Below are 27,822 nucleotides of genomic sequence, written 5' to 3'. Positions count from 1 at the left end.
TTTCCTGGCAAGGTATCCCAGAACTGCAATTTTTTCTATTCCATCTCTGTCTCTCTCTCTCTCCCGCCCCCAAAGGAAAAGAAGAAACCCCACTCCAGCCCTCTGCTCCTCCCTCCCATTCAAACCTCGTCCCGTCGGAGAGGCTGCTCCGTTTACACGCAAAAGGGGCGAAGATCTTATCACATCTTCTCTCGGCATCCTGCGGCGGCCACTATGAAAGCTCCCCGCCGAGCGCTCTCTTTCCTGTCCTTTGGGCTGCTCCTCGTCCAGCAGCGGGCTGAGTTGTCTGGACCAACTTACCTTTACGACAACCGCTACGCCGGGTAAATCTACTTTGCTCTGCTCTCGCGACCCTGGAGGGCATCACTACTCCGTTTGCACGTGGCTTTTTTTTTTTTTTTTTTTTGCTGAAGTGGTCTTGTTGGGTTTTGCTTTTGCGCCCTAGTTTATCACTCACATTTGTTAGCTGATGTTTAAACTCAGTTCCCGCTTATTAGAGGCGACGTGCCCCTATTGCTGTTTTTGTTATCAGGAGAAATATGATAGATTACGGTAATATGGTGCTATTTAATGTCATAATTTTATCCTTTAGTATTTAATTTTTTGGAACAGCATGGCCTCTCTGCTGCCGGGATTTAGGAACTTGTTTAAAATCTGGCTGCTCCAGATGAAACAAATGATCCCTGATATGTAAGAGGAAATGTACAGTGATGGTTGTTGCATTTGTTAACAGTATTTACAAATATGGGTGTGTAAAATGTTCAGAGTTAATGGCCCTTAGTGTGACATGGTAGTCCAGGAAAATAGATAGATGAATAAATAATAAAACAATGGGCAAGCAGAGTTGTTTTTGTGGGACTATATTAACCCGCACTGGGAAAAGCGGTTGTTCATTTTAGTTTGGTAAAAAGAAATGTGAAAAAAAATAAGAAAAATAATTATTTTTGAATAATTTCTCACCTTTCAGAGTAATCATTAACATTTTTTACTCACAGGTGAGCTCCCTTAAAAGTATGCGAAAACTCGTTACACACACTTCCTGTTGATATGAATTATAGCAAAGGAAGGCTTGGACACTGATAATGATATTATTACTTATTTTTTGCTTATTATGTTTATTTTGATTTTTTAAATTTGGTGTTTTATTTATTGTCCATGGTTTTATTATTGGTTGCCATATTTTGCCATATTACCCACCTCTTTTTAATCCTTTTGGGTTTTCAGCTATCTTCATATAGCTTAGTTTCTGCAGTGCAGTTCTGATAATCGTGGGAACAGAATGGCCTGAATCTTTAATGGGCAAAGCAGAAACTAAGGGGACTGCAATTTAACTGAAAAAGGGTTCTATTATGTTCACACCCCCATTATCTATATAAAACAGCTCAGGGGCTGTGAAATAGTGAAAATTATAAGCTGCTAGAGTCTAGACAATTCAAAATGGGGATTTGTACAGTATGATGATCTAATTATGCAAGATATGTTACTTAAAAGAATGAAAATTATGACTATAAGTACACTGACCTTTATATAAAAAATCACTAGACTGTACAAGTGTAAAATGGTGATTTAGTTTCGGACTGGTTGTACCGCTCATTAAACAGACTTCTACTTACTAGTATTGATCTAAGGGGATACTTAGATTTTGTATTTACAACCTTCTTTACTAGCTTCCTACAAGCAAAGTCAATAGGAGTTGGCAGGAGAAGAGGTCCCAAATAGAGATTACTTGTTTAAAAACCCATAGTTATTCACTCAACAATAGAAAATGCCAGAATTTCCATTGTTAGGTGGTATGGTCATGTGATCTGTCATTTTAAACCTACATCAGCTGATGCTGGAAATTCCACTCCAAATTACCATTATTAAGTCAGAATTACCTGTATTAAAGTTCAGGTAATTTGATATGATATATTGATATGAAAGGAATAGCATTGCATAATAAATGTACACAAGACCTATATGAATTATATCCCAGTAAAGGTCATAAACAGTCAAGAAACAATGTCAGACAGCATATAAATATTTATCCTCAATATTTTATTGATCATTAATCATCTCAGTATATGTATAAATCTTACCCTAATTTTCATTAAGCTAAAATGCCTAGAAACTTTAGAATGTGGCAAACGTAATACCTCATAAATGTCTGTAGAATAAAAATGGGATACTCTAAAACAGTGATGGCAAACCTTTTAGAGACCGAGTGCCCAAACTGCAGCCCAAAGCCTACTTATGTATCATCGGGTGCCAGGTGGGCATGGCCCATTGGGTGGGCATGGCCCATTGGGTGGGCGTGGCTGTGGTGGTATCAGCAGACTGGGTGGGACTAAAAAGTTCAATCAATCAATTCCAACTTTGCAAGATCTTTTTTTTGCCCACGAGAAGTTGAAATTGATTGATGGATTGAACCTCTTTTTTTTGCACACGGCGGTGGAGACCTAAAGTGAAGTTTTATAAAACCCAGCTGAAGGCCTAGGACTGGGGCGACAGCACACGTGCCCACAGAGAGAGCTCTGCGTGCCACCTGTGGCACCCGTGTCATAGGTTCTCCACCACAGCTCTAAAATCTCCACTTGATCTTTGTGTATTTAAACCTGTGTTTAAGCATCCTGTATAGATCAAGGTGGGTGGGGTGTAGGATCAATAATTCACTTGATACAGTATTGTTATAATTAACAATAACTTTTTACAAATTTAAACAATCTACTTTCCCACCATTCCTCTGTATTAAATATTGAATATTAAATATTAATATATGTCAAATTGATAATAAATATACTTTGAGGGTTCAAGATATCTGTCCTTCTTTGTCATTTGTATTTCATTCTCCAAATATATCCAATTCTTCTCTGTCCCCGTATATTATGTGGTATTATAATAGCTATTCACTGTTTTAGAGAAGGAACAATTTTCTAATTATTTTGTATTTGCCAAGTACATATTTATCCACTAATGATAATGATCAGTAGAAACCCCCTCTGAAATATAAATATAGTAAGCAGAGGTAAGAAATATAGAGCAGAAGTAAGGAATATGTAGATGTACAATGAAATGTAACCTTGCCTCAATAAAGACAATATATTTGTTATATATTTTACAGAGAATGGCAAAATAGATAAAATAAATTCAATAATTTGTGCATCAAATTATGTTAACCACAGACATCACTCTTTTTTCAAAACAGGAGACAAGCACCGGCCCCTAGAGTTGGAAACGACTAGCACGCATGTGCGGGGGAACCTTTACCTTTAATTCATTGTCTAGTATGGGTTGTATCTTATTAATGATGCATTTGAGCAGCTTATCAGATGTAAAATGGCCATTATATTACTGAAATTGTTTTTTAGGGTTGTTGCTTTACATTTCCTTTTTCAATACATATGAAAGCCTTCCTCAACCTGGTTTTAGTAGGTAACAGTCAAGCCAAGGGCTATGCTGAAGAGAGAGTTCCAGTGAATCAGAGCTAAGGAACACATCAAAGTATACAGCACAACTGAAAGATTCTTGTATTAGCGGAAAGCTCAGTGCAAACAAGTGTGCTAGCAGCTGAAAGCAAGGCTGGATTTCCTGTACCTTGGTCTCTTGTGCCAAAATGAACTGATCTAGTTAATCCAGATTAGCATAAATGCTTCATAATAAATAATACAAGCCGGAAGAAAGCATTTCCGTTGCTCAATCTGTTTCAGAACTACTCAATATGTGCTGAAATTCAATGCTAGTATTTGCCTTTGATCAACTTGCTGGGAATTATGGTAGTTGAATATCAACCCAACTGGAGCACATCCAGTTAAGAAAGTTTAACATAGATTACTGTATTTTATTTCTGCCTCAAGGTTACATCATTTTAGTATTTTATTTTCTTGCTAAAATAGTATATGATTTAGGGTTTCATTTTAATATTATTTTACAGACATAAGGTGATACGGATTATACCAGAGAATGACCAAATGGCAGAGACATTGAAGATCCTTTCTCAACAGCTTAAAGTGAGTGTGTGCTTTGCAGTTCTTTGTACCGTATCATTTTTTTAATTTTTTTAATTTTTTTATTTTAATTCCATTTATATCCCGCCCTTCTCCGAAGACTCAGGGCGGCTTACAAGCTTAGCAGTAGCCTTCATTCTATGTATATGCCTGCTTATTAGGGCTTTCACACACACACACCCCAAGCGGCATTATTACAAAGTCAGCTTAATTGCCCCCAACAATCTGGGTCCTCATAAGAAGTGCAGAGTTTTCTGCCCATAAATCCAGTGATCTGAAGTGAGATCTTCACAGGTTGTGGATCTGCAGACATTACAGAAGTACAACTCCCAACAGCATGACTACCGGCAGTTATAGTTTGCAAATATTTGCAAAGGTACAAGTTCTCAATACAAGGTGTAAAGAACAGGTGTCAAACTTGCCATGTCACCTGACGTGTTGCGATGTATCGTTATATTTTTTTTTGCATTGCCAGAGCTGGGGTGGGAGCAGCCTCTGCATGATGCAACCGGCCCATGGGGTGCCAGTTTGACACCCCTGGTATAAAGGATTACTATGATATATGCCACCAAAAGCTGAAGAATTTTGAATTCTTATGGTTCTGCTTAACCAATTATAGTCTTTAATTAGTTGTAAGAGCTGATGGAAACAAGCAACCTTTGATTAAAAGGAATCCATAGCCTAAAAAAAATATTTTAGATTGTATGTCTTGCTTAGTCTGGTGTTACTCTAATTAGATTGCTCTAATCTAGGAACCCTAGTCAAGTCTTTCATATTATTTAAAACATAATTCTTTTCATGGAAAATACTATTAAAGCTCTACCATTGAGCTTTGATCTCTCCAGATTTTTATTTTTACTGCAGGGTGCAAAGCACTTTCTATAGGACATTTGCAAACAGAAAATTGGGCCCTGAAGAACTGCTATGTTGACTTGAGAGCTAAGTGGTTGCCACGTTTTGAACTGTTTATATTGTGAGGTAACAGGCCATCCTCTAACTGTATTCCTGCTTTTTTAAGCAATTTTCTTTATGAGTAGTACCTATATGTAGTCATACATTACTCTCCTAACTACCTTTATAGCAGAATATTTTTTAAAATATTATCATCCTAAGTGGAAGACACAGTTTTTTGCAAAGAGGTTTGATAATTGCTAGCTGTGTTGGAACAATAGTTGTTAGAATTACACTGGCAGTGCAAACACACCTGGAGTTTGCTGAGTGGGAAAGTCTGATGTGCTAAGATTAAAAATGCACTTGAAAGCTAAAACAAATCCATGTTATGCAGTATTTATTTACAGGATTTATTTCAGTATTTTAAAGGTAAAATAAAATAGAGAACTGGATTAAAATAATTCAAATTTGGGTTGGTTTTTCCCCATTGAAAATGAAGTTAAACAAACCCTAATGCTCAAGGAATGTGTACTCTCAATGTGTGGAAAATATCAACAGATTATTTACTAATGATTCAGCAATAATCTCTGCTATTTATTGAAAAATTTAAGAGGATATGCTCTTTGATCTATTAATTTCATGGGTGTTTCCAATCTAGACTGAATAAATGTGAATTACAGGTTGGTTGCTGCACTATAGGTGGACCTGTGGCAACCAAGCAGCCCATCTCTCATCTCCAAGGGTGCAGTTACAGATGTACATCTGTCAAGAAATAGTTCACAGATTCTTCAGCTCTCCTTAGAGCAAGCAAACATCCAATACACGTAAGCATGGATTATAGTAGCAGAAAGTCTTTTGTATAATATTTTAAAATTTTCTTTCTAAGTTTTGTTAGAAGCAATAATCAGTTATGCCAGCATGTCCTTGTAATTAAATAATTGAGAGTATATATTTGAAGAGAAGTTGGAAGGAGTTCCTGTGGAAGACATCTAATTATATGGTCTATATAGTGTAGACTAGTGTCTCCTTAGAGCATGAGGCCTCCTTTTGTTTGTTAAAAAAGCAGTAATTGTCCCTAGCACAAGCATATTATAATTTCAAGTATCCACATGTTTTTAAAATTATATGCTTGAATGTATATTTATTTATGGTGCACCATGCCAGCCAACACCTGTCACATTATAACAATTAGTGGCACAACTTAATAAGCATTTATCAAATTTCTCTCTTAGTTGGAAAGGGTAAGGATTTGTCTAGCAAGGAAATTATAATGGATAAATAAATTTTACTTTATTCAGAAAGCTGACATACAGGTTCTTAACTTTTCCTTACTGTACTTTTCTTGACATTACACTTTCAAACTTTCTAAAGCTCTCGTGGCTAATAGAATCACCTTTGAGCACAAAAAAATGACAATGTTAGCAAAACCTGAGCACAGCAGCTAATTCTGGAGCGCTGAAAGTATTCCTGTGGGCACTTTTCTTGACACTTAACAAGCCCTAGCAGATTTTTTATATTAAGAAAAAGAAGTGTTTTTAAAAAAATGAAACCTGTCATCTGTAAACCAAGCAAGCTAGCTGAGGGATCGACCTCTCTAAAAACGAAACTGTCCAGTTACTTGGATGATGATGATAATGGAAGTAACTATAGAAGGATTCAATAAAGGGGTATGAATCCTGTTTAAGTTTTAGCGGAAAAATAAATTGGTAAACAGCCTTCCCAAGCAACCCAGCTAATCTTTAAATTTCAAAAGTACTCATTGTTTTCAGCAGCAGTGCCTAAGGGCATTTGCACCTCCTGCCCACTCCTCAGCTTTTAGCTACTTATTGGGAGAATAAATTACCCATATTCCTTTAGGTAAATACTGTAGTTATTATGAATGAAGGCGAACGTGGGTAACGTGGCAGGATCCCACCTGGGTTGGTCCCCGGGACCAGAGAGTTTGTCTTCCGAGCTTTCAGAGTCGTGCTGGAACCCACCCACCCCCCACCCCCGGGAACGTCTCTCTGGCTAGCCAAAATCTCTGGTCCCGGTGAGCAGCACAGATTGGATCCTGCACTGCAGTTGTTTGTTTCATTAGAGCACATATTTATTACCACTCATAGATGAAGAAAATATCCTTTAAATGTGGGTTAATTAGTTTTTATTTGTTTCTTCAGTCAATTCAAATACATTTTTGTTGTTGTTTTTGTTTGTTTTGGCTGGGGTTTTTCCCCCCAACTCATTGCTGCATTCCAAAACACAATGTCTGCTTTACAACATGCTACATTATGTTCTTACAGTCAATTTTCCTGGGTTATTAAATGTCATAAATAGTCTGTACAGTGTTAAAATGTTTACCTATATACTGTAACTTTCTGTTCCTTTGTATTATACCACGTATTTATTTAAAATGTTCTTTTTTGTTTTCTGTTTGATATAGAGTCCTCATATCTGATTTGCAAAAAACTATAGAAAAACAAAGTGATTCGAAGCCACCTAGGAATCGTAGATCATTGCCCGAATATAGTTATGAAATGTATCATTCGCTGGAAGAAGTATGTAATATATATTTTCACTCTTGTGTTTTTATTCTTATATAAGAAAATGCCAGGGAAATAACAAAATAACATTTTTCTTTGCTTCTTTAACAAAAATTAATCTTTGATATAAGCTTTTAAAATTTATAAATTGAAAAACCTAATAAGAGAGAGAAAACTAGAACTTTTATTTTCTGTTATACTTACTGTAAATAGTTATATTTATTTCATTCAGTGACAAAATGATATATATTTATGTATCTTTTTCTCTTTTTTAGATTCAAGGTTGGATGTATTATCTGAATAAAACTCATTCTGATCTCATTTACATGTTTTCTGTTGGCAAGTCATATGAGGGAAGACCACTTTTTGTGCTAAAGGTAAATTTTGACAAAACGTTATTGGTGCAATGAGGTGGTATCAAGATAAATGAATAAGGAAATACTTATGGAAGCAAAATATAATCCTGTATATCTGCCATATATCTGAAGTCACAAACTGAGGCCCAAGAGGGTCACTTACAATCCCTGAAAACCTTGAGTGGACATCACAGAAATCTACCAAAATTTTCCAGGAGCTTTTCTTATTTTTAATGTATTAAAAAGAAAAATTGTTAAATGCACAAAGAATTCATATTAACTCCACTTAGACTTGTCTAACTTTTACACCCATCAAATTTTTGCTTATTTCACTATTTTCAAGTATGTAACCACAGTAAGTAACTTAAAGGCCAGATATGGTGCTCTGCCCAAAACATAGCAATTCCCATTACATAAGGTAAAGGTAAAGGTTCCCCCGCACATGCGTGCTAGTCGTCTCCGACTCTAGGGGCGGGTGCTCATCTCCATTTCAAAGCCAAAGAGCCAGCGCTTGTCCGAGGACATCTCCGTGGTCATGTGGCTGGCATGACTAGACACCAAAGGCGCACGGAACGCTGTTACCATTACATATACACATATAAAAACACAGATTCATATTATTTTTACTTATAAACAATGGTTCGCATAGAAAAATCTCTTGTTTTGCTTGAAAATAAAAATTATAGACTTGGAAATGATTTTACAGATCTGATCTTAAGAGATCAAGAAGTTCTATTCAAAGAACAAATTCCAGTCTATTGCTCTGGTAGACATACTGCTTCTGCAGATTACCATGATCCGTACAGTCTGCTGTTCAAGGGACAGAATAAGAATTTGAAGGGACCTTGGAGGTCTTCTAGTCCAACCCCCTACTCAGGCAGGAAACCCTATACCAGAGATCCCCAACCTTTCTGGGTTGGCAGCCCGGAGGCAAACGGAGGGGCAGGCACATTTATGCATGCATGCGCAAACAGGGCCACAAGCCTGCTAAAGCCCATGTGCCACAAATGGGGCCATTAGCACCCATGCAACTCATGGGACGGCGCTAGCACCCACGTGACGCTCGGGGCAGCACTAGTGCCGTGTGCCACAAATGGGACTGTTAGAGCCCATGTGACACTCAGGATGGCACTAGCACCCACACAAAGCTCAGGACAAAGCTCATGCAAGTAGGGGGTGAGTGCATACACACACACACACACACACACACATGCACTGGCCAGTCACTCCTGCAGCCCAGTGGGCCACAGATTGCAGACCCCTGCCCTATACCATTTCAGACAAATGGTTGTCCAATCTCTTCTTAAAAACTTCCAGTGTTGCAGCATTCACAACTTCTGGAGACAAGTTGTTCTAATGGTCAGGAAATTTCTCCTTAGTTCTAAATTGCTTCTCTCCTTGATTAGTTTCCATGCATTGCTTCTTGTCCTACCTTAGGTGCTTTGGAGAATAGCTTCATTCCTCTTCCATGTGGCAAACCCTGAGATATTGGAACACTGCTATCATGTCACCCCTAGGCCTTCTCTTCATTAAACTAGACATACCCAATTTCAGCAACCATTCTTTATACAGTGTTTTAGCCTCCAGTGCCCTGATCATGTTTGTTGCTCTTCTCTTCACTCTTTCCAGAGTGTCAACATCTTTTTTACATCGTGGCGACCTAAACTTGATGGAGTATTCCAAGAGTAGTCTTACCAAGGTGTTATAAAGCGGTATTAACACTTCACATGATCTTGATTCTATCCCTCTTTTAACACAGCCTAGAACTGTGTGGGCTTTCTTTTGGCAGCTGCAGCACACTGCTGGCTCATATTTAAGTGATTGTCCACTAGGGCTCCAAGATCCCTCTCACTGTTACTACTGTTGAGCCAGATACCGCCTATATACTATACTTGTGCATTTGGTTTTTCTTGCCTAAATGTAGAACCTTACTTTTTTCACAATTGAATTTCATTTTATTAGATAGGGCCCAATGCTCAAGCCTTTCTTAGTGAGAGTCAGCTTATCAGAGTTTAATTAATTAATCCTTATTATGTAAAAAGAAAAATTCCTATTATGGCAACAAAATTTTGAGAAAGCTTATTAAATAAAGTTCCCCAAATATACTCAAATCATGAAGAGCTTCTTCAGCTGCAATGAGCCCAGGTGACGAGGACAGTCTCCAGAATTTTAAAGATATTTCCCCTGGACAGATATTTATCCCATTCCCCCACGCTTAGCAAAGTTTACCCCTGTGAAGGGATAATTAACTAAGAGGAAATGAGTTTGTGTGTGTGCTACAGTAGTCCTTAGTTAATTATGCCAACTGAGACTGGAATTTACATCATTAAGCAATGCAGTCATAAAGTGCAATGTCACATGACCCTATTACTTAGCAATGGCAATCCCCAGCAGGCCACCATTGATGTTGTTAACAGAATCCCACTGTTCATTAGGCAAGGACCCACCTCGATCCAAACCATTCCCAGCTTGGTCCCTTCTAGCCTTCAGCCTCAGAGAGACTGCCTCCTTTTGAACTCCCATCACCCACCTATCCTCTCCCCACCTCTGCTGTTTCAACCATCCTACACAGTGATACTCATCGGTCACTTTGGTCCTAGGGCCATTAGACCTGCCAAGTTCTACCTCAATGGCTGAGCCATAGCTAGCCACCCCAGCACTAGAAGTGCAAAACCCAAAAGTCTCCACCGGCCTGTGTTCTACTTGTTCTGCCTTCCCGGCTGATCTTTACCACCTGTAAGGCAGATGCTGGCTGCACCAGGTATTTCTGATGCTATGTGCATGCTTCTCCAAATCTGGAGGGGGAAAGCTGTCAGTTATTAACTTACTAAGGTCAAAGTAGAAATTTGTCAGCAGCCTGAGCCAGGCTAGAGTAACTAATTTACTTATTAAGGTCATGGAATGGAACCTGTCAGCTTCCGGTTAGTGCTTATTAGGGAAGCACCACAGAGAAAAGCTGCTGAGGAGAGCGAGCTTGCTCAAGCAATCTCTCCACTTAACAAGAAAGAGAAAAAATATACAAAAAATACAGGTCAAACATAGGTTAGTAATAGTATGTTGTTCTCTTGAAAGTATTGTGAAATGAAAGTACATATTTTTGTAAGATAATAAACTCAGAAATTAAGGGTATAGAAAACTTGTTATTGTTAGCTGCGAAGTCGTGTCCGACCCATCGCGACCCTATGGACAACGTTCCTCCAGGCCTTCCTGTCCTCTACCATCTTCTGGAGTCCATTTAGGCTCACGCCTACTGCTTCAGTGACTCCATCCAGCCACCTCATTCTCTGTCGTCCCTTTCTTCTCTTGCCCTCGATCTTTCCCAGCATTAGGCTCTTCTCCAGTGAGTCCTTCCTTCTCATTAGGTGGCCAAAGTATTTGAGTTTTAGCTTCAGGATCTGGCCTTCTAAAGAGCAGTCAGGGTTGATCTCTAGGATATAGGAAACGACATTAAGCTAAAGGAAACCTACTTCTTTTACTACAGTATTTCCACATTCTGCTTAGTATCCATTAAAAAGGGGAACATTTCACTAAGTTGCCACCTGTCATTGGCAGAATATGTGTTTCATTTTTCCCCCATCCATCCTGTTTTCTTTTTCTCATGTATGTATTTTTTACAATTGCAGCTAGGCAAAAGAACGAGGGTTTATAAGAAAGCTGTGTGGATAGACTGTGGAATCCATGCAAGAGAATGGATCAGTCCAGCTTTTTGCCAGTGGTTTGTGAAAGAAGTAAGGATAATTTTTAAAAATTAACATATTTTCAAATCAGGGAACATTTTGTCTATTATACAAAGTATGTTATCAAAGCAGAGGTGAATTGTTATATTTAATTAGGCTTTAGATACATATATCTGTGATATTTCAACCTTACAGTTGGTGAAAGCATTGTTAGCACCATGATACTTCTAAACTTAAAGAGTCTTTGCTAATAAGATTATAATTTCCCTGTCTTAATGACAATTATCTATAAATCTCAAATTTGCCTATATTGTTGACAAATTCACAGATAATAAATATAATAAAGAGTATAAAAATAAACTATTAAGAATATTTTACTGATGAAATGAGTTCCCAACTTCAGTCAAATAAATTTATGAGCTTGATTTTCTTTGCCTAGTAGCTTGGATTGGATTGGGCAGTGCAGAGATTGCAGCAGTATAAATATCTTTCTTTATTAAGGACTTCATTTACTATATTTATATCCTATATTTTTACCAAAATGAAGAGATGTGATACAGGGTCTTACCTACAGGATAGAACTATTTTTGATGTTAGGAAATCCTAGAAAGTATTATAAATGAGCAAATGCAAGGTATTTTCTTGTGAAGTATGATATAAATATGTTTTGAAAGATTAGGAACAATTGGGATTAAGATGTGTCTTTTGTTTTTTCTTATAATTATTTTTTATTTAGAAGAATTCTGCTACTTGAGGATTGCCAATGTTTATTTTTAATACGTCTTGCATTTGGAAAGATAAAAGCTGTTGAGAACTAAGAAAAGCATATTGATATTGCACAGTTCAATATTATTGTCTACTCCCAATTATCAAGATTTCAAGAATTTTACAAAGATGTAAATATATTAGACATGGAGGATATATAGCCCAATAATATTTTAGTTGGAAAATACTTGATTATGGCCTTAAAAAGTCTCAAACACTTAAGAAAAAGTACTCTCTGAAGAAAATATAGCTCTCACATAGCTCGTTTACCTGCTTTACCTGGATTCATTGTATTTCCATATACAGTACATTTTATAATTTGTTTTTTATTTTAATTAGTTAGTAATTTAGATCTTCTTATCCTTTGACTTATGTGCCAAAGTTCCTGCCAAGGAAGGTGGGGGTTGTTGTTCATTTTCTAGTCCTTTTCAGGTGTTTAGTTTAGTATAAAGGAAATGGAGGTACACATGTCTATTGACTGGTGATCATTATTTCATAGTAGTAAACAGTAGAGAAAGGCAGAGCAATACATATCTCCTTGATTTTCTTGATACAGACACATTATATACCTGTAGTATGTTAATTTATTATGCATTTTTTTCAAAATCAGAGTGCAGTACAATATTATCACCACAAGGAGGCATGCTAGTCATGTTTATCTGCATAACTACGGATGCTTACATTATAGCTTACTTTGAATTATAGCTTACTTAAATGAAACTTGGAGTTTGTGTAAGATACTAATTGGATGTCTAGAATAATGAGCCCAGATACTGTAACTAATAAGTACATTAAATTACATTATTTTCTGTCAAGATAAGTGATTTGTTGGCTTCAAGGCAATTACTGTTCTTTTAGCAAACTAAAAGAATAAAACTGAAAAACTTTCCTGCTTAAAATAGTTCATTCCTGCTTTTCACTGGATAAATAATGCTGCAGTGTCAGCTTCTGCAAGAGTGCAAGATTTGATAACTGCCATTACGATAAAATTATGGAAAGTTCAGAAAGTACCTTCAGTGATTTAGTCTTTTGAAATATGCTTGCTAATGCTGCCCAGTCTCTTTTTGTGAGATGGTCAGCCATATAAATGTAATTGAGTGAGAAATGATACATAGATAGACAGACAGATAGATAGACAGATAGACAGACAGACAGACAGATCTCATGAACCACAAATACAGCAGAGGAATACCTACTTTGCTGGAACTCCATTGGTTGCCAAAAGCTTCCAGATCCAAGTGAAAGTGCTGGTTATTATTCTTTAGCAATTATTCTTTATTGCTAAAGCGGTATTAGTACCGCTTTATAAAACCCTAGTAAGACCACACCTGGAATACTGCAGCCAATTTTGGTCACCATATCACAAAAAAGATGTTGAGAGTTTGGGGGAAAAATTCAGAGAAGAGCAACTAAGATGATCAAAGGCCTGGGTTTGGCTAGTGTAAAAAAAAGAAGAAATAGGGGAGACATGATAGCAGTATTCCAGTATTTGAGGAACTGCCACAAAAGAAGAGGGGGTCACGTTATTCACCAAAGCACCAGAGGGCAAGTCAAGAAATGATGGTTGGAAACTGATCAAAGAGAGAAGCAACCTGGAATTAAGGAGAAACTTCCAGACAGTGAGGACAATTAACCAGCGGGATAGCTTGCCCCCAGAAATCGTGGGTGCTCCATCACTGGAGATTTTTAAAAATAGGCTAGACAGTCACTTGTCTGAAACGGTATAGGTTCTCTGGTTTGAGCAGGGGCGGTGGACTAGAAGGCCTCCAAGGTCCCTTCCTATTCTATTCTATTCTATTCTATTCTATTCTATTCTATTCTATTCTATTCTATTCTATTCTATTCTATTCTACTCTACTCTACTCTACTCTACTCAGAAATTAAGAGGGAGGGAACTGGAAGCAGCCTTCTCGGTCTCTGAGATAATAACATAACTTCCTAGTTATAATTTTATAAAGCAATGTAGCTGTTTTTTTAAGAGTTCAAGAAACTGGATCCCTGTTAGCCCTGTGAGATCATCCAAGCAAGAATTACAATCAGGAGTACTAACTATATCGTTATTATAAGCTTATGTTAAAATTATACTGCAAAACTGAAAATATTTCTTACCTTTCCTAGTTCCTAGTTTCCTCCAGAAAACTAGGGGAGGGGGGGGTCCCCTTCCGAAATGTTTCCCACATCCTCCTTTCTTCTGAGGACTAAAATATCTTTTACATGCTGGTTGTCCAGCCTGCAGTTCTCTCTCTTGTCTTTCAAAGTCATTTCCACGTACCATTATACTCTTCCAGATGTTGCATGTGTCATTCTGTCAGTACCATTCACTTTAAATACATCTGCTGCTCTATCTCCAATCAGATGTGGGGGGGGCGGGTTGTAAGGAGCTATTTCCTCCTTCCATCCTGGGGCACCACAACAAAGAAAAATCCAAAAAATTCATTACTTGCATTACAGAAACACTAAGACGATATCTCAGGGACACATAACTTTAAACCACAGCAAGCTATTGAACTGCGAGATGACTCTCTCCGTGTCTTCAAGAAAGGCTTATTCAGTTTGTATGCAAGAGACTATACAGTCTCGTTAAATGTGTATCAGATTTCAAAAGCTCCCTGCTATTTGACTCAAACTAATTCTGCTCGTACTTTGCAAAATGCCCAACAACAACTCTGACTGCAAAAATTTTGTGTGGCAATTTCTCTTGCTGTCTTCTTGGCTGCTCAGTTCCTTGTCCTACAGTAACTCCTCCAACCTAGCCTGTCTGAATCCAGCCTGCTTCTTCCTTCCCTCAGATCACTTTTGAGGCTTGAGATGCCCCTAGGCAAGTGAGCAATTTTCTCATTGATGAAACTGGGGGAAGACTTAAATGAGCCATCATTTTGGAGTCCTCCCTCTGGCTCTGCCAGTCTCTTTCCTACAGCTGCCAACCAACATTCCATTTTCTTAATAGTAGTTTTATTAAAGATTTTCATAACAACAATAAAAATGAATGTGCGTTTTTAGAAAAGTTAGAATTTTGAAAAACTAGATGGCCAATTTGATCCTGCAGGACTGGTGTGCTCCGGTTTCCTTCAGATAAAAAAATGTTAGCTCTCAGGATCCTGGAAATGCACCTTCTCTGCTGTTATTTAGAAGAACCATGGAGTCCTGTCTCTTTAACCTGGCCTTTAGCGAGGGAAAGTGACTGGATATGTTTAATTTTGGTCACTCACTGGCACCCAAGGAAGGAGGTTAGCTAATGTCAGAAGCTTAGTAGTAATCTTTTCAGGCAATAAGAACCATAAGGACAAATAATCTCTTGGGAAATAGGAGACTAATAAATTGATTGTTGTCTAAGCTTTCGTTGACAGTTGTTTTATTCAATTGAAAATGGGCTGGGATCTCTGAAAAATCACATTACAAAATCTCTGAACTGCACATATTATTTCAACTATTTTTATGCACCAGGCACTTCAGACATATCAAAATGACCCAGCCATGAGAAGAATGCTAAATCAATTGTATTTCTTTATCATGCCTATTTTTAATGTGGATGGATATCATTTTAGCTGGACCCAGGTAAGAAATATTTCAACAGGGTATTAATGAAAAATGTAAGAATATTAATATTCAAGAAGGGTGTTGGGGGAAAAAAAGCTTAAATATTTAACCTCACTCTCTGTGAAAAAAAATTGTTACAAGCATTTCATTTGTATATGTGTTATATTTTCATATTTAAAAATCCATGCCTAGGATCGATTTTGGAGAAAAACAAGATCAAAGAATTCAAAGTTCCACTGCCATGGAGTAGATGCTAATCGTAACTGGAAAGTAAAATGGTGTGGTAAGTCTAGAAATATGAATTTCTTTTCTCACTGGCCAATTAAATTAACAATGTGTATATAGTACAGGTAAATATACTGTAAATATGTAACTGTCACTCTGATGATATTGGTGGAATTAAGTGAGGATTAAATCTCTCTTTTTACTTTTGACTATAGAGTCCCTCTTTGTTTCTTAGTTCTGGCATTGGAACCTTATCTGACTTTTGATCACACTGTTATATGACCATCCTGGTTTCCCAATACAAATAAACATCCAAACTTTGTCCTGTTTACAAATATTTATTCAAATCCCACCTAATTATTGAGACTTCAAAACAGCTAAATAAAAGAATAATAAGAATACTAAATGCTAAAAATAAAAATGGTTATTAATAATTCTAATTGTCAGGGAGAAACCAATGATTGAATCTTAAAAACAAGATGAACTTTGGCTAGCTTGTAAAGTATAGTAATGTAAACACTAGAGCAGGGGTGTCAAACTCACCGCATCACGTGACGTGTCATGACGTATTGCGACATTTTTCCCCTTGCCAGAGCTGGGGTGGACACGGCTTCTGCATGACGCATCTGGCTTGTGGGCCGGCATTTTGACACCCTTGCACTAGAGAAATATGACTTTGAAAATCATTCAGAATCATTCATTCTTGAGTATCCTCTCAGCAGACCTATCCATAAGCTCCAAGAAAGAGCTTAACAAACAGGTTCATGTGGAAGAAGATGGATCCAGATAAACATACGGAGAGTTCCAGATTAATAATAAATAATTCCAGAACACAGTCTGAAGTAAGTTCCAAGCTCAAATTAATTACAATTCCTAATTTGCACATACAAATAGGAGTATGAGACAATGACACTTTAGCACAACACAGAAACAGAAATGAGAATCCATTTCTGGAGAAATAAAGGACTCAAAACCCAGATGTTCCTTTTATTTTGTTTTGCTTTATTTTTTTAAAAAAATTAAGGCATCATTTTTCTGTCAGTTCTGTTTACTTTCTTTTTCTGTCTAGAGTACATAGAATAAAAATTCAAAATACTAAAGTAAAAATATATCATGGCAACCAAGGACAAACCAATTAGGAACAAATTAACAAAATATCACAGGCTTGACAAACTTCCAATCTCCATTTTTTTTCTAATGAGGAAAGGAAAACTGTATTCCTCCATTTGTTCTGTTGGTTAGAGCTGCTGTAGACAGTAAAATTTAGAGGTCAGAGTTTCCTTATTCCTGAATGAAGCCTTTTTTTGTGATTAATACATGTGGGCCAACAAATCTACATCTTTAGTTACAAGTTACTGGAGTTTCTACTGTTTCTTTTAATAGTAAATGCTTCTTAGCTGAAAAAATAAGGATCAAGCAAACTTTGTAATAATAGTTACATGATACTTCCATTTTTTAGGTGAATTGTGGAGTGTTTCATTTCATTCTTTTAATACTGAAGACATTCATTATGTGACGAATATTTTGACAAGAATGTTTAACAGTCTATCAAAATAAAACACAAGAAAAGTTTCTGGTGTACTATTATGTGTATTTCTCATGTGAAGCAAATCGGTTATTAATTATAGTTAAGGATATTCCTAAATTGCTCATCAGAAACTAGATTACATTTTTTTCCCATTACCAAATCATTAAGAAAAAAGAATCATGTTTACTCAAATAAAAGGTCCACCCCCTTCTACTTTTAATTTACATGACTGCTAAAGCTGTAATCAAAATTTTAAACAATAACAGTTTAAATTATGTCTTGGCCCACCGAGAAAATAATTTTTGACTCAAACAGCATGCCTTTCTTCTGCTAAAAAAAATTATATGCAAGTCAGTTTTAATATTTGAACTGTGCCAATCCACTTTTTCCAATTAGAACAATGGAAGACAACTTATGTAATGTTAAAGTATCTTTTTATGCTTCCTCAATCCTCCCATAATTGCATCAATGGAATTATGCAGTATACTAAATAAGAAGAATATAACTTTCCACTATTTTTGGTAGGAAAATAAGAAAAATAAATGTTTTGAGTTCTGCTGCAACAAATTCACCTTTAAAAGCCTTTTAAATCTCAGAGAAGAAAAGATTAAAACCTTCTCTATTCCCATGAAATCATTATTCTACCTCATCCTGTTGTTGTCGTCGTCATCCAAAATGGCCACCCTGGAATCAAAATATTTTCTGTATTGTTGTGATTATGTCCATTGTCATTGTTCAAAGCTGGACTATTTTAATTCCTTAATATATTCAGAAGACAAAGCCTTATTCTGGTACAATATATGTGCCCTGTGACCATGTTTTTGTTAGGTTTAACTATGGGGGAATCATCATCACTTCTTTCCTTCTAACATATAGATGAAGGTGCTTCCCTTCATCCCTGTGATGACACATACTGTGGTCCATTCCCTGAATCTGAACCAGAAGTGAAGGCTGTTGCTCATTTTCTTCGCAAACACCGGACTCAAATAAAAGCCTATTTGTCCTTTCATGCATATGCCCAAATGCTATTATATCCATACTCTTACAAGTATGCAGCTATTCCAAATTTTAGTTGTGTGGTAAGTATAGAATTTGAAGAGTTCTGCATGTTTGCATACCAATTATGCGTTTTAATTTAGTGAAGAGAATGTGCTTCTGAGTCTCCTTCCTTCTTTGCCAGTGAATAATTAGAAACCTCATAGGAATTCAAATTTATGTTGTCCTATCCAAAGTAAGGGAACAGAGTTGGTGGGGAGGAGAGGAGAAACACAGCTATTTTTAGCTGAGTCAAAAATATCGAAAACTAGTTTTTTAAAATGACTGTATTAGATACTAATTTTTCCCAACAAATACATTCTATAATGATTGAAGGGATAGTCGCTTTGAAAACCAAAGCAGGTAGACAGGACAAATGAATATATTTTAACAATGCCATTGACATATAATGGTTAGTTCACATATTGCTTTATGTCAATACTGTATATGATTAAATTGATTTTAGTTGTAATAAAAGACTATAATCCAATTACTGTATCATGGTTGGTAACCTGTGGTTTTAGCTCCAACTTATTGTATATAACTTATTGTGACTTACTTAAAAATAATGGTGTAACATGTTATGTAAATACATTCATTGTAAATCTGCCAGATTACATTGAGAGGAGTAAAGGGAAGAAGAAAGAGGAATCTTATTCTTTATAAAGGCCAATATGTTATGGTTCATATGTGTTCATTATGCATACCATACAGATTTCTATTGGGCTGTATAAAAATTTTTCCAAACAGAAGCAACTGGATCATTCTAGAACATGTAAGGAGATATCCTCCAGAAAAAATGTGTATCTGGCAAATTAGTATTATTTCATTTGTATTATTAATAAACATACACATACACAGTATATTCGCACAAATATACAAACACACACACACACACACACATATATGTGTGTGTGTGTGTGTGTTTGTATATGTGATAATACAGATCACATCAGTCATCCTATCTACATTTCCAAGGTGTAATGGTATTCCTTGTAATGCTCAAAACTGCAAAGTTAATGCCCTGGGCAATTTTTTCACATCACTGATTTTGATTCTTTCCTTTTTTAATACTGAAAGAGTAATAAAATATATGTAAAAAAGAAGCAAAAGATAAAATACAAATAATAAGTAAAGATAAGTAAATAAAGAATTTACATGGGCATGGAGATAGTTTTTCAATATATCATTCAACACTAGGAGTCACGATTAAGGTTTAACCTAAGAATATACATTAGGAATCATGGTCAACACAGCTTAAATCACTGACAAATTCTATACAGTAAATAGAATAAATACTGCCAGAGGAAAAACTCATATTATGAGAATTTACTCATAGCTACTATGACTCTTTGACCTCCTTTTCAATTGGGAAATTGGAAGAAGCAATTGTTTTCACCTTCTTTACAAAATCAACAGAAAATTTCTTTTCCAGAGCTGGGTGTCATCGGAACAATGTGCAAATCAATGCAATCCTTAAATACCAACATTTTCTAAATGTATTACTCTCCAGGAGCTAAACAGTACATCACTATGAATATACAGCCTATTGCAGGAAAGCAAAGTTCAAACATTAAAAACATTAAAAAGTCACAGGAGCTTGTTACTCTAAGCCAGACATGTCAAACACAAGGCCCGGGGGCCAGATCCGGCCCATGAAGTGGTTTCATGTGGCCCGTGAAGCCATCCTGGAAACAGGGAGGGAACAGCCCCCACTGCCTTGGCCCTGGCCCAGAGACCCTCCTTCTGCCAGAGACCCTCAGATCTGTCCCACTCCTGCCCAGGCCCCCATAGGCACCCTTGATGCGAACGATGTAGAGCTGGCCATGCCCACCCAGTAGGCCATACACACTCTAGCCACGCCCACCCAGTAGGCCACGCCCACCCTGGCCATACCCACCTGGCCCCCTGAGGGCAACCACAATGCTGATGCGGCCCTCAATGAAATTGAGTTTGACACCCCTGCTCTAAGCCTTTCGGCAGACAGAAAGAAATACAGTAGAGAATAAGTGACTATCAAATATTGAGAACATTTGCACAAATAGAAAATCCCTGACAATGGATTTGTACAGGCAACTCAACAAAATACAGTTTCAACTTATATATGCAGTGACCTGCATTGAACAGCAAAGCAAGATCATAAAGCATTTTTCTTCCTTTGGGACCAATTTCACAAGTTCCTCAGATTTATCTTATGTTGATGTTGGCCAGGAGATGAAAGTTTTTCCATGGACATTACCATCTAGCAAGGAGAGGATTCTTTAATAATTTGTGAGATGAAAACAAACAGGCTTCTATCCAGCTTACAATATAGACTTCTGCTGCCAGTCACTCTGTGAATTAACATGTTAAATTATTTAGGTGTTTGGAACTGGAGAAAGGAATATACATGTTATCTAGTGTTGTTTAATTCAGTTTTAGTTATTTGGAAGTTTTCATTCAATTGATAGTCATGTAATATAAAGTTACACTGGCCTATTTCACCGTGTACTACTTTATTATGTACCATGTTTGGTTTGAGCTTTGATGTGCCATACCAATGCAGTCATTGTGATTGTAAGCCAATTCAGCAAACTATGGTTAAAATAAACCATGACCTAGCCTAATATGTAAAGTCATTCTAAGTACTGCAGTTTAACAAAAAGGATGCCATTGGAGCTTGTTGCCAATTTGTATGTACTGTATGATTTGAAACAGACTGGCAAAGAATCAGCAGCAATGGTATTTCTGAGGCCATGCAACATTAAAAAGTTATTCTCTTTGTTAAATATAGCACAAAAAGCAGCTTCCCCAAATTAAAACTTTGGCTATACAGTAACAGTATCACACCATGAAGCCCAAAGCTGCATAACTCTCAACTCTCCTTTACAAAGATCTGAGATTCAGAACTACTGCTGAGCTCTTTTCAGCTCAGCTGTCAATCAGTAACATATGCATATAACCACTGAAGGAATGGATCCAAATTAAAACTGAATTTTGCATCAAGGTCAGTAATTTTTAGTGCATTTCTCATCCCACAGATGTGGAACTGCAGGCAAACTTCCATTTAGAAGCCTAGAATATATCTGTTCTTAAGAACAAGTGTTTCCCTGCAGCATAGTCACAGTTAGTAAAATAATAATAATAATAATCATGTGCTATTTCACTTCCCATTATATTTACAATTTCAGTCCCCTTAATTGTTTATATAGCTACATCAGCATTTTTACTTTATAAAAGTTAAGAAGCCATACCTCTGTCCTGAGTTTATAATTTAGTAAGAAGGAAATAGAGCAGGGGAAAGCAGATATGAGAAATAGGGTAGTAATGTATAGTTGCTATAGTTACAGGTTATTGCTGCAGTTTTTCATTCATTGATCTTTGGGTATAATGAACTGAATTCAATGAAAGATTTTTCAGAGCAGAAGTGAGGGACTGCATTTTAAGATATAGTTGGGCAGCTGGGAAATCTTTTTGAGTTAGAAACTGTATCAGTCCATTAGAATAACTGGGGATTGCACCAATGTGTTGTGATTGGATACCGGTGCATAAATTGGTTTTACTTATTTGAGTAAGAATTGTATAGCATTTGATTTTTCTTAACATGACATATGCAAATAAACCTCAAGTTTCCAAACCATGCCATTTGGGTTATTTGTGTAGCAACTGAGCCAATGAAACTTACCTAACAGAATATTGTAACAAAGTATGTATTTACCCTAATTATGTGTATTTACCCAATTACATCTTGTATCCATTCTTTCACTGTCACATTGCTATTAACATTAGGAAAAGATTTTTTAACACTAGGATTACCCAGTGATTCAAATGTGGGAAAAATAATTCTTCTAAAAACAGTAACAAAAGAACAATCTTAACAATTACTTCATAACAGTAATTACAGTGTAACAGTGCTACATACTGAGTGATTTAGGAGGCAAAGTTATATAAAATTAATTGGTTATCATGAATACTAAATGTTATGATTTATATTTTACATGCTTTTGTCAGCATATTTCAAAACTATGAGCCTTCACATGACAATGTATGAACATTAAATGGAGTATAATATGCATATAAGTTACTATTCTTAAAACAGAGATATAAATCCCTCTAAAATGAACAGAATTAAAAATCTTTGACAGTTCAGACTGAAATAAGTGTTCAAAGCTTATAAAAATGAATGTTATAAAATATTAATGATATTGGTTCTGCCTAATTAATTTTACCATATGATGCAATATTTTTTAGTTTTTAAAATGAAGCAAATGTAAGCATCATCTCAAATCAATACTAATATATAGAAGATTGTTTAACGAGTGGTACAACCAGTTACAAAGTAAACCACCCTTTTGCACTTGTACAATCTTTGTATATTTCTAGTGATTTTTTATATAAAAGCCAGTATACCTATTTTCACAATATTTATTCTTTTAAGTAACATATCTTGTATAACTAGAGCATCATGACATACAAATTCCCATTCTGAATTATCCAGCAGCTTATAATTTTAACTATTTCACAAGTTGTTGTATGCTGCCCAAAATAACTTTTCTTGAGTTGGGCAGCTATATAAATTGTATATATAAATAAAATAAAATAGAAAGGCAAATTCTGTAACATATTTCTCTGCAAGTCATTTGCTTTTGAACAATTTATTTTTTTCATTTTTAAATATATTCCATTGAAAACACATTAAACTCTAGTAAAATAATTTACATACCAATAATCAAACCTGACGTATAAAAGCTAATTCAGAAAATGTGGAAATAAGCAGCCTGGAAAATATTACAGTAACAAGGGACAGGTAGAAAGCATCTCTATAATCTAAAGAGGAGCTTCAAACAAAATACAGTGCATTTATAGGAGAAAATAAATGCAAACATTTATATTTGAAATTCACAACAAACAGGGTTTGTATTTGATATATAGCAGTCACTGGATTTCTTTTATAAATGCTTCATTGTTTGTTTGCAATAAACCTGTGTATTGAAAGATCTGCATCTTGGAATATACCTTATGTTTGCTAGTATCCCACCTTTATTATTTTTACAAATAAATCAAAGCCACAAACACACCTAATACTCTTTCCTCCTCTATTTTTCCCACAATGACAATTCTGTGAGGTAGGTTGGGTAACTGGCTAACTGGCTAAGGTAAACTAGCTGACTTACATAGCTAAGGTGGGATTTGAACTCACAGTCTCCCAGTTTCTAGCCTAGTGCCTTAATCACTAGACCAAACTGGCTCTGGTACTCTTTCAAGTTCTAGTGTTTTTGCTGAGGTGTACACAGTATTCTGAAAGCAAATTATTGCATGAGATAAAACACCCTAAATCTGTTGTTTTCATAGGTGGAGTGATACTCTTGTTAAACCTGGTTAGGAGATAATATTTAAAAGTGAGCTGGAACCCTAAAACAAGTAGCAAGCTTCCCCTGTAACCAAACCAATTGAATGTCCTTGGCAAATGACCCTTATTGGGCCAACCAGTGTGGGATAGTCATCTCTAACATAATCTAATAGAGGGAATAGAAAACCTGGTTCTCTTTCTTCTTTATACATGGCAGCAGAGCGAGAGATGTCTTCTCCATTACTTCTGTTAATGCTGGTGTTGAGTTAATAATATTCTCGTACACAGACCCTTATAATGGGAGATATGCATATAAGCAGAAAGGTATAACTTTATGAAAGGTTATTCATGAAAATGATTCATGTTTAGTAACAAAGGTAGTGGTAGCGGGCACAAGATGTAATAAGTTATGAAGGGTAAAACTGAAAAATTGGGTAATCTTTGTCCTGTATCATTCATTATGAAGAAGATAATAATTAATATGCTTTAAGGGATGATTTTTCTTTTTCTTTGTCATCTGCTAGGAATCGGCAGCTGTTAATGCTGTAAATGCCTTGCAGTCAGTTTATGGAATAAGGTATCGATATGGTCCTGCTTCCAGAATTTTGTGTAAGTGTCTCTGACAAATTGGATTTTTTTAAAATAACCTCTGTTGATGATACTGTAACAGAGAAAAGGTTTTAAAATCTAAAATTATATTGAATGAAGAGCATAATACTATAGTACTAGTTTTAATATTTGTAAGCTGCCCAAAGTAATCTCTGATGAGATGGGCACATTAATTAATTAAATAAGTAAGTAGGTAAGTAAGTAAATACCAACTATAGATTACTCCTGAACTCTAAGTAGTGGTTGTACTTTTAGTTTTTCTAAAAGTAGTTTGTACCAATATGTAACAAGGAGTACAGATTAATGCTGGGAAGATGAAGCAGGTAATTAGTATAAAATTGCAGCTTATATATTAAATATGTTTGGGAAGAATCTTTTTTTCCCCACATTCACAAAATGAGCATTGCTATTTCTGTGCAAAACTAACATAATCCCATATATATTTACCTCACATTCCAAACAGACATGATTTGGATTGCACAATTTAGTGCACAAATGCTTCTCTATTAAATTAGTGCTCCTTTTTGCTTTGCTTTTTTTTTTCCTTTTTGGCCAAGCCTTCAAAATACTCAAAAATATTTTTAAAGCCTTGATTGCAATCTATAGAAACATAGAAACATCATAGAAAGTTGTTACTAAACTGCAGATTTGTAAATGTGTAGGAATACTATATTATTAAATATATGACTGGAGAATAATCAAAATATATTTACATTTAAATGAAATAAAGTTGTATTTCTTTTTGTCCTTGCCCCAATCATGAATATTTGAAAACTGACCCTCAGCTAGCTAGTCAAAAACCAAGTATAGTTATTGGTTCAGAATCTTATTTGGTTGCTGTAGCTACTAATACTGAACAATATTATATACTTATAGAACTGTATGTGAGGAGCAGGATTACAAATACTCTTCGGTTTATGACAATTGAGCCCAGAATTCCTGTTGTTGTTGTTGTTGTTGTTATTATTATTATTATTATTATTATTATTATTATTATTAATAATAATAATAATAATAATAATAATAATAATAATAATTATTATTATTATTAATTATTATTATTTTATTTGTATACTGCCCTTCTCCCGAAGGACTCAGGGCGGTGAACAGGGCAATACATGTTAAAAGACAAAATACAAAAATTAAAAGAGATTAAACAAAGTGCCCACAACTATAACAATAGGTTAAAACACATTAAACAGTAATAAAACCCAACCCCATCCCATCAGGCCAGGCCAGCTTGTTCGAACAGATAAGTCTTTAGATCGCGCCTGTTGCTAAGTGAGACATTTGTTAATGGGGTTTTGCCCCATTTTACGATCTTTCTTGCCACATTTGTTAAATGAATCACTGCAGTTGTTAATTTAATAACACAGTTGTTAAGTGAATCTGGCTTGCCCATTGACTTTGCTTGTTAGGTCGCAAAAGGGGATCACATGATCCCAGGACACTGCAACCATCATAAATATGAGTCAGTTGCCAAGAGACTGATGAATTTTGATCACATGACATGGGGATGCTGCAGTGGTCGTGTGAAAAACTGACATAAGTCACTTTTTTCAGTGCCATTTAACTTTGAATGGTGACTAAATGAATTGTTGTAAGTCAAGGACTGTCTATAATTAAACTTATTGGGTTGGAATTAAAATATTGTTGGGGTTGAGGACATTTAGGGGTTTTCAAATCTTTGTTTTTAAAATGTAACTTAAATACAACCATAGGATAATATGCTGATGAGAAAGCCACATATGACACTTTCAGTGCCTCATTTGCTACCTTCTAACAATCTTGCAATTCAGTGCCTAATTTTACCAGAGCCTTGTTGCTTTTCCCCAGATAGATATCTCTGGAAAGCTTCTCATTCCATTCCCACATTTCAGTCTTCAAACCCTGAAAATTGCCCCAAGACAAATGCTGCTGTTTTTGGAGGGTTAGGGAATTAAAGATGAGAGTGAGACACTTTTCTAATCCTAAAATAATAAGCAGCTAAAGTGTTCTGGGACTTTGGAATTCAAACTGACAAGACACCTGCCATGTAGCAAGACGTAAAACAATTGTCAATAAGAAAGACAAAAATGTCTGGATAGTGGACATGGCAGTACCTGGAGACAGCAGAATAGGAGAGAAAGAAGATAATATACAAAGCCCCACAGACTGTGAAAAAGAAAACGAAGATAGTACAAATATTAATAGGCCCAGTGGTGGGATTCAGCCAGTTCGCACCAGTTCAGCAGAACTGGTAGCTAATTTTTTGTTGCCCAGGCTCAGAATGGACTTCCAGAAGCGGCAGAGAACTGGTTGTTCACATATTTGAATCCCACCACTGAATAGGCCCCTTGGGTGCAATACTAAAGCAACTGGAATACTACTTGAATATCTTCAGCATTGACAAATTCACTATCAATCAATTGCAAAAGTCAGCTTTTATTTGGAACAGCTTACATTCCTGTAATGATACCTCTAACATTATCAAACATCAACATCTGCCTATCCAGGTCCTTGGAAGGCCTCGATAAGTAGATAAAAATGTTAAATCCGGCTAACTATGCAATGAACCATAATAATACTAATAATTTAACACCCTCAAACATCCACATCTGCCTATTCCAGGTCCTCGGGAAGAACGTGATAGGTGGATAAAAAGGCCAAATCCAGTCTGAAGATCTAGCTGACTGTGCAACAAACCATAATTGATTAAGAAGCCATTAGCCCTGCTCTTTCCAGTGCAGTTACCCCATTACATGAGGGCCTTTTATTTTATTTATTTATTTATAAAATTTATAGGCTGCTCATCTTACCTTTGCAGAAGATTGGGAACCTGAGATCACCCTTCAAATGTTGTAGATCCATGTATTAGCAAATTGTTTACTAAACCAAACATATTGTTTTTCTTTTTTTTCCAGATGTGAGTTCTGGGAGTTCAATGGATTGGGCTTATAAAAACGGAATCCACTATTCATTTGCCTTTGAGTTGCGTGATACGGGTCATTTTGGATTTTTATTGCCTGAGAACCTAATCAAGCCAACCTGTACAGAGATCATGCTGGCTGTTAAAAATATAACAATGCACGTCCTTAAAAAGTGTCATTTAAGTGTTGCAGCCAAGTTTTAATTTTTTAATTCTTAAGAATACAGTGTGAAGTCACTCGAATATAGAATATGGCATTTCCCACTAGCAGAATCCATTGAAAAAAGAAGTGACATTTTCTAAAAATAAGAGATATCCAAATATTTGATATCTAGGCTAGGCATATTGTGGTATCGGAACATATGAAGGCAGAAAAACTTATCTAAATGATTATTGATGAAATTCTGAAGGGTGGAAATGAGAAAAAGTAAAAAGAAAATTTTCAAATGAGAAGGAA

At 36.0% G+C, this 27,822-nt stretch overlaps 1 protein-coding gene across 1 annotated transcript; it reads left to right on the top strand.

The window, feature by feature from the left end:
* On the top strand, positions 1-27,569 carry CPA6 (carboxypeptidase A6; the record flags this gene model as incomplete). The annotated part of the gene is made up of 11 exons (XM_083359182.1): positions 1-323; positions 3,911-3,986; positions 5,574-5,698; positions 7,297-7,411; positions 7,672-7,773; positions 11,376-11,480; positions 15,639-15,749; positions 15,924-16,014; positions 18,361-18,563; positions 24,373-24,457; positions 27,361-27,569. The coding sequence occupies exons 1-11, from the start codon at positions 214-216 to the stop codon at positions 27,567-27,569; spliced, it is 1,332 nt and encodes a 443-aa protein (XP_083215308.1). The 5' UTR covers positions 1-213.
* Between the last annotated feature and the right edge of the window lie 253 nt (positions 27,570-27,822).

This window comes from Vipera ursinii (genome assembly GCF_947247035.1).
Source record: "Vipera ursinii genome assembly, chromosome: 3".
Classification (NCBI taxonomy): domain Eukaryota; kingdom Metazoa; phylum Chordata; class Lepidosauria; order Squamata; family Viperidae; genus Vipera; species Vipera ursinii.
The sequence above is the reverse complement of the archived record's forward strand: the minus strand, read 5'-3'. Positions and strand labels throughout refer to the sequence as shown.